The 8,279-nt window shown below is 47.6% G+C and overlaps 1 protein-coding gene and 1 long non-coding RNA gene across 6 annotated transcripts; both read right to left on the bottom strand.

Annotated features, from left to right (window-relative positions):
• Positions 1-400: 400 nt before the first annotated feature.
• LOC124703930 (hydroxycinnamoyltransferase 4-like) lies at positions 401-7,132 on the bottom strand. Its single transcript, XM_047236169.1, has 3 exons — positions 6,671-7,132; positions 6,394-6,569; positions 401-1,103 (listed from the first exon to the last, which is right to left on the bottom strand). Exons 1-3 carry the CDS (start codon positions 7,085-7,087, stop codon positions 401-403), a joined length of 1,296 nt encoding a protein of 431 aa, XP_047092125.1. The 5' UTR covers positions 7,088-7,132.
• Positions 1,472-5,692, bottom strand: LOC124684908. 5 transcript variants are annotated; one of them, XR_006997218.1, is made up of 7 exons: positions 5,501-5,692; positions 5,184-5,397; positions 4,689-4,775; positions 4,405-4,595; positions 4,161-4,267; positions 2,734-3,741; positions 1,472-1,867 (listed from the first exon to the last, which is right to left on the bottom strand). It is a non-coding gene; the product is annotated as an uncharacterized LOC124684908 (long non-coding RNA). The 5 variants fall into 5 exon arrangements; XR_006997216.1 differs by having other exon boundaries at positions 4,405-4,775; XR_006997215.1 differs by lacking the exon at positions 4,689-4,775 and having other exon boundaries at positions 4,405-4,650; positions 5,501-5,691.
• Positions 7,133-8,279: the final 1,147 nt, after the last annotated feature.

The raw sequence follows: 8,279 nt of genomic DNA, 5'->3' as shown, positions 1-8,279 counted from the left end.
GGCCCACGAAGGGGTATAGGCCTATAGGATAGTGAAGCAAAAAACCATGACAATCGGGAGCAAAGCCATTGGTCGTCACAGTCTAGCACGTTCGCTGGCTAGAACGCTGCGTAAAACAGCTTCGAACTTCCTGAGAGCAAGTATAATAAGTCCTAGTCAGCTGGCTATAAGGATTAAAATAATATATTCATGCTTAGTTGGAGGAGAGAGAGGAGGAGAGAGAAGAGGAGTGGGCTCTCATGCAAGAGCCAGCTCTAGCACGTGCTCCTAGGCACTTTGTGAGAGTGAAATGTGGATCATCCATTGATAAAGTAGTACATGATTATAGCTCACTATTATACATGTTGGCTCTATGTTAGCTACAAATAATATGGCACATGACTTATAGCCAGCCAGCTGGCTATACTATTAAACTTGCTCTGAGAGTAGCCGCCTCCAAGGAGAGGAGCACCCGCGCGCCGCCGCCACCTGCTGCCAGCAGGTACACCCAGCCGGCGCGCTCGGCCTCCGCCCGCGTCGTCATGCGCGGCTTCCCCCACCCGAAGTCGGTGTCGTACATGGGCATGTGGAACCAGCTGTTGATCCTCACCTCCGTCTCCGGCAGGTTCCCTCTGTCCTCCGCCGCCCGCATGCCTTTCTCCGCCGCCGCCGTCTCGAAGTAGTCCACCGCCGACCTCAGCACGTCGTCGTCGTTGAGCCGCTCCGTCGTGGCTTTAACTCGGAAGGCGACGGAGGCCAGCGTCCCCGAGACCACGTCCTTCACGGACGCGGTGGCGAACACGTTGACGACCCCGTTGCCGAAGTAGCCGTCCGGGAGAGGCGGCGTGAGGCGGCGCCCGATGTCCACCCGGAATTTCAAGCGCGTGGTGGCGTCGGAGTCCAGGCCGCGGGCCACGCACACGCACCGCCACACGAGGGCGCTCACGGCGCAGAACGTGCTGGCGCCACCGCAGTGACGCTTGAGGGCGCGTAGCTGGTCACCGGAGATGGTGAAGACCTCTGTCGCGGGGACGGATTTCCCTGGCCGGTCGACGCAGTCGTCGTGCATGGTCAGGTTGCTGCTGCAGAACATCGGGACGGTCTCCGGGTGGATGACGGGCGGCACTGCGTCAGGTACCCAGATTGCCGGCACAAAAAAGTGCCGGCAAAGGCACCAAAAGTGCCGGTAAAGATTTTTTAAGGCACAAAAAAAAGTGCTGCGTTTATTCCAGTCGAGGTAGGTCTTTGCCGGCATTTTTAAAAAAGTGCCGCTAATTGTATTTTAAGGCACTTCCAAAAATGCCGCTAGTTAGTATTGCCGGCACTTTTGAAAGATGCCATGGAATCTTTTTGATGGCACTTTTCGAAAATGCCATAGAATCTTTTTGCCGGCACTTTTCAAAAAATGTCACGAAATCTTTTACTCGGCACTTTTAAAAATGCCATTGAATCTTTTTGGTGGCACTTTTCAAGATGCCATAAAAAAATTGACTACACTTTTCAATGATGCCTTATATTACATTTGAAGGCTGTTTTCAACAATGCCTTTGATTATGTTTACATGCACTATTCAAAACAAAGCAATAATCATAGTACTTGCACAAATATATGCACTTATCATATTGCCTGGTATTTTAATCAAACACAGTAACCTGATCATGCATTAAAATTGTAGCCAGGCATCTAAATTATAGGATATGGAACCAACATTTGCAAGTAGCATCTAAATTACAAAATCATTACATGATCTTTAACCAGCAGCTCGTCCCCAACCTCGCCGGCGAGGTCTCCTCTCCCAGCAGAGCATCTCGCCATGATCTCCGGCAAGCACCACCACGGCAACCTCTGGTCTCTCCAACGGCATTCTTCGACCTCAACTGCATTCCACCTGAAGAAAAGAAGGATCGGAATCATCAAGCATGCACATATCCTACTTTACTGCAAATATTCAACAGTGCCCATATCTCATCACTAAATGCGCCGGGGGCAACTCAGTGTGTGCTGTGAGTATGGCTGAGTAGTACTCCCATACTAGATGGACCTAGCACGCTTTGCCGTGCCGTTCTTTGCAATTGTCGCTATGTAAATAGAAACGCTCACTTTCTGAACACCTGTTATTTTTCGCTATCTTGATGGTAATGAAAATTGATCCCATGTTGGTTCGCTTGGGGAAAAAAATAGGAACGCTCAATGGATGGAAGTCCAAAATATTCTATATTTCTTGTAATTAAGAAAACGTAAGTAATAACCCAATGGAGTTGCAAAGAAAATTCAGAACAGCGGATGACGTGATACATTGAAAATTGTGGTATATAGCACAATTATTTAAGAGATATAGTGACAATTGTGGTATATATAAATGAGGCAATTAGGACCTCGATGGTCTATACTTGTAATCTGGACTACAGACAGTTGTGGAAGGCATGCCCCTCCCTATTCTCAGATGACCACTAACCATAATAAATCAACAATGACCACGAAAAAAAAATCATGAACTTAACTATCTCCTGGGAGCTCGTACTGCTGGACAAAAAGTGTTCTCTGGCTGAGAGCTGATTTTCACATTAGTCTCATGAAGTCAGGTACACAAAGAATTGCAATAGAAGTTAGTGGCAACATAAGATCTTGTTGCTCCAACCAACCTCAGGACAGTGCCCATGGTGATCATGTAGGAATCCCATGTGACTAAAACACACAAAATAGAGCACCTTCATCCAGACTTTCATCAGATCGTGGAAGCAAAGCATTAATTACCTCTTGGTAGAGAATAGAAGGCATTGAGGATGAGATGAATTCACTCACGGGTGTTACCTGACATCTATGGCACACATATATGCATATGAGAAGTCAGTGCCTTGGCTCGGTAAGGTAAATTCAGTTCTTGGTATATAAACTTATAAAACTACATTTAAACAAATAATATCTATAGTGAACAAATCTTTGAATGTGTAACCACTTCCAAAAAAGCGCAATCAAAGCAAAAGGCATTGTCTGATACAGGATATGCTAAATCAGACAGCAACATCAATTTATCTCAAGTATGATTTTGAGCTAAAAACATATAGGCACATGCAATTTTCTTTGTCAGCAATAACCTTTTTTTTACTAATAGCTATCCTGGCAATCGGAGATTTAGATCACGTACTACTTCCTAGCACAAGTACTTCCTATTACGTGTAAACTGATCCCCTTGTCCATTTCTTTCCAGCGAGTAAATGGATCTGATATGTATGATTTGGTCCTTAGCAACGAATGGAGTTTCTTTTCCACAAAAGTGGTTTGTCGTCTCAAGAGAGAAACATTAAATCATGAGTGAACATCAGAAGTATTAAGAAGAACATAATTCTGGACCTTTTATTGCATTCCTACTCCAGTGGCAGCTTACATCAATCATCTATCACAGATTCGAGGTAAATATACAAGTATCCTTGTGACCAAAATTTATCATAGGAAGAAGCAACAATAACATGGTTTGCACCATTAGTTTTCATAAGCAATGAAAGTGTGGAATGAACAATTCTGTTGTAATGGTTCTAAGGATCTCTGCTGTGCTCGATATCTATGCAGGATGTACATAATAAAATATATACAAAATGCTATGAGTTGGTAAAAAAGGTATCAAGGGTGATGACTAATTTGCACACCAAATTACCTACATTGCTTGTAATAGATCTAGTCGTAGGTGAAGAGAACTCCATGGGCACCATGGCCTTAATGTATTTTGTCATTTTACTCCATGAAAATAACAGTCCCACTAACAATCTGGGAGCATAAACATGGTCACTTTACAACATTCATGGTGCGGGAATGGAAATAGGATTATAGCATACACTGTTTTGCAAGATCATAAATATAAAGGGAAACAATGTGCTATATAAAATTATCTAGTTTAAATCTCAGTGACCACTTCAAATTTTCTAGCCATAACAATCTTGATATCTAACAGAACATGTTAACTTTTTCTTCAGGGTAATAAACAACTTATGGACAATGGGTTACCCAGCTGAATTCATTTATATGTAGGTACTAACTTGCCTTTTACTAATTGGAATGTCTTATAGACAATCAAATGTAATCACCACAGACTCCCTTATGGAGGTGTCCTGATGTGAATGGGACAAACAATGTCTGAATCTAAGCTCTTTAAAATGTAGATGGTAGGAACGAAAGAAGGGATATACCTCTGAAGATTTTTCAGAGTCATGCTCAACAGCCGGTCAGCAATTCACGACAGGGCCTCTCTCAGCAGCTCTCAAGGCTTTTTCTCATATAAAAACATGACCTCATCCTGTAAAGTTTGTAGAAATTAGCTTACTGAATATTTCTGCCTTGTGAGAAATGACACTGTAAATCAAGCAATAGTCCAAGTGGAGTCCATCAGCATTATATTCAGTAACCTATAGACTCATGGATGGACCAACTTACAGCGAATGTTGTCTTTGGTGGCGATCACTCAGTCTCATTTGTCATGATACCATCGTAATTCAAGAAATGTAGATTCAGTGTTCTGTAGTGCTTGTGTCACATCAGGAACTGTCCAAAGATAGATGGCAGACGCACAAATTGAAGGATCTGCCCCGTGACATCCTCTCGTCAAGGCAAATAGATCAATATTTCTGGGACGCAAAAGCAATACTTTTACCCTTGTGTCCGAACTCCAAACATGCCCTTCTGAAAAGGAAATTCAGAAGAAAAGCCTAACTGGTTACCTAAATAACTTAACAGAGCCATGCCGTCGTCGGCACCATACCACCAAAAGATCCTTGAGGAGTATGACGCTAAACTGGTTACCTAAACTGGCATTCAGTTGTCCCAACCAAAAAAATGATATGGTGTATGCGTGTAGAAAAAAGGAGCTGAACACGCCAAACCAAATTGTTCTAAATTATAAACAAACTGACAAGCTTAGAACAGGAAGTCATGAAGTTTTAAACGCTTAGCCCCCAGCAACCTAAAATGCAATGGAAGCACGAAATGCAATGGGGCTAGATAACATTTTACATCACTAAAGCATATATTCAGTAGGGCTTAGTTCAATGGAGCAATCAACTTGTAGTACAATACTTCTGTCCTATATGCTCAACTAATTGTATCTTCAGCTAGCCATCACAGCAAGGTAAGACTACCGTATAAAGTACCGCATGTAGAAATTTGGAGCACTACCACCAATAATGAAGGAATTGTATACTCCTTGAATGGCTCACCTTGGTGCAGTGTCCTCTCAGCACAGAAATACCATTGTTCAAGGTCCCCTGGCCTGAGGTGGCTGAACACCATGATGTGCGCCGCAGAAGCGTCGGTGTGACTCATTCACGTACGCCTTGGCCTTGCCAGCGAGGTACTTGACTATGTGTCTGGTCGTGGTTGTCATGCCGGGCTGAGTAAGCTCACCGGCATAGGCAATATCACAAACACATACTGGACACCAATTATCCAGATACCACAATTGAAGTCAGTTCCACACACTTGGCTGTAGAAGGTAGATTAAACATAGCTGGTCCATGGGGAGAAGGCCACGCACCTCAATTCCTCAAACATCATGGCTCGTCGAAGATGTGGCCGCGCGGGCGCCTACCCCGGTGATCAGCGTCCATCGAGAGGGCCCCATCGAGCAGTTTCTCCCGAGGGGCCAAGGTATTGCTGCCACCATGGCCGAAGCTGCGAAGGGGCCGATCCGCGAGGTGGCGGAGGACCGCGACAAGGGGGCTCCCTTCTCCCGGTTTCCACCCGTGGCCGCCGCAACCACGCCGGAAGACGACGGAGAGGTGGCGCAGAGGATGGGGGCGGCGATCATGATGCGGCCAGCTGAGGACCCGCGGTGGTGGTGGGCGGGCGGGCGGGTACGCCGCCTTCCTTCCCTCGCGGTCGGCGGGCGGAGGACCAGCGATGGCGGCGGGCGGAGGACCAGCGATGGCGAGACGGGGTTGAGGGGGCCGGCGGTCGGTGGTGGCAGACGGGGTTGAGGGGGCCGGCGGGACCCCGTGGGGACTGGGGATCGACGAGGCCGCCGCCGCCAGGAGAGACGAGGCCGCCGCCGCCAGGGTTCCGTGTCGAATGGAGTGGGTGGTTGTGTACAAGCTGGGACTGCGGATTTTTTTTACATGGACTGCAGATTAATTAATATAATCTAAATGGGCTTATGTGCAAAACAGTCGGGTGCGCATCAGCTTTCACCGGCACTTTCGCATCAAACTTTTAGCGGCACTTCTCCAGATCGCCAGCGCACTATTATCGGCACCAATTATAACTGCCGTTGACCATCAAAATTTAGTGGCACTGTGCCAAATCGCCGGTAATTACTGGACCATTAACGGCACTAGTTTATAAACTGCCATGCAAAACAATTATTACCGGCAGTTGGCTAAAACGCCGGAACCAAAATGCCGCGAATCATGGGACGTGGGGTAGTGCGGGGAGCGGGCGCGCAGGAGGGCGCGGTCGTGGCACGGGGGTACCTCTACCACGGCGGCCTCGCCGTCCCTACAGTAGCTCGCCCACGTCCGGGTGAAATGGAACATGCTGGAGCCGTCGACGACGGCGTGGTGCACCGCTGTCCCGAACACGACACCGCCACACCTCAAGAAGGTCACCTGCGCGCGCGCATGCATCCAGATCAATCCGCCCGCGAAAGAAATCGAAATAAACGACCTAGCTAGCTAACCCTATGGTATCATCTGAAGTCCGAACGAACCTGTATGGCCAACATAATGGACGGCGGTTGAACGCGAGGAGCGAACAGCTTGGTTAGCTCCGGTGACGGGGACGGGTCGCTGAAGAAGTCCTCGACGGTGTGGTCGTCGGAGCGGGCGACCACGAAGAGCGCGCCCTCCGCATTGCAGTCGATCTCGACGCGGCCGTTGGGATCCAGGGCGAGACGGCCGGCGAGAGGGTAGAAGGGCACCAGCGCCTTCGCCATGGACTCCTTGAGCCTGCCCACGTCAAAGAAGCCGGCGACGTCGCTGGCGCCGTAGACGTGGACGAGCGGGGTGTAGCCTCGATTGACCAGCACCAGATCCAGCGGGGAGAGCCAGAGCCCTCGCCGCGGCGTCTCGTCGCTCGGCGCTACGAGGCAGGACTCTACCACTCGCACTGCTGATCCCGAACCCATACTGCGTTCGAAGGTAAACACAGACGAATATCAGAACTAGCGGAAATGCAGCTCCTCTGCCTCCATTTCTTTGCTCGCGCGAACGTTGGCTGCTTTATTGGGCTACCTGCGTGAATGGCCCGCCACAACCAACAGTCCTACACATGGAACGGGAAGAGCCGGCCGGGAAATATGTGGTAGAGGATGCACCACCCTTGCCTCCATTTCTATGTTCGCCTGTAGCTGATCGACGGCGTATTGATGTTTCGGTTGGACCTTAATTATCAATTACTATGAGAATCTGCTCTCACGGGGGCTATTTACACAAAAATAACCCTTTTATGTAAGAATTTCACAAAATGATCCTTCAGCCAAACTATTTCACGATTTTAACCCTTTTGTGTGGCTCGGTGTGGCGCCCTTTTGTGTGGCTCCCTTCGCAAGGGCCCCACACGTTCTGATATACGTGGCGGCTCGAGCCTGTCTGCCAACAATATGTGGCGCCGCTCCCACGGGCGCCACATAGACAGGTGTGGCGCCCTTGCAAAGGAGGCGCCACACAAAAGGGTTAGAGGCGTGAAATAGTTTGGCTGGAAGGTCATTCTGTGTGTTTTTTCTCATAAAGGGTTATTTTTGTGTAAATCGCCTCTCACGGGCCCTACCACGCGCCAACCGTGAAAACGATATCAAGGACGTGTTTGGTGGGGGGTGCTATACACCGGGACGAGATCCTCTATCTTTGAGGAGCAAAGTCTGGTAAGCTACATTCCTCTAACTTTCCTTCTCCGCATTCATATTAAGATCAATTTGATCTAAATTAACTTGCATAATATATATGTGCGCTATCCATTTACAATAATTACTGACACTAAAAATTATGGCTGACAAAATTTAATCTAGAAAATTTATGTGAACAATAATTATATACAATAATTTGCTCTGAGACAGATTCTACAGTGTTTGCTACACTTCCCTGACTTTGGTTCTTCATTTTACACTAGATAGCATTGTAGCTTCTCTGACTTGGCTACTTCACGTTAGAGGATCTGGTTCCCCATACACCGACCGGGTCGGTGCGGATGGGGTGCCGCACACCCCCCGACCCGGCGGTTTTGTAGTGGGCCGCGACCCATCAGGTAAGTTCATTTTTGTTTTTCTTATTCGCTTTTTTTTTCTGTTTACATATTTTCGTAATTTAAAAAGCAGATATATT

The sequence above is a fragment of the Lolium rigidum genome, chromosome 1 (genome assembly GCF_022539505.1).
Source record: "Lolium rigidum isolate FL_2022 chromosome 1, APGP_CSIRO_Lrig_0.1, whole genome shotgun sequence".
NCBI lineage: Eukaryota > Viridiplantae > Streptophyta > Magnoliopsida > Poales > Poaceae > Lolium > Lolium rigidum.
Note: the sequence above shows the minus strand (reverse complement) of the source record. Positions and strands in the feature narration are given on the sequence as shown.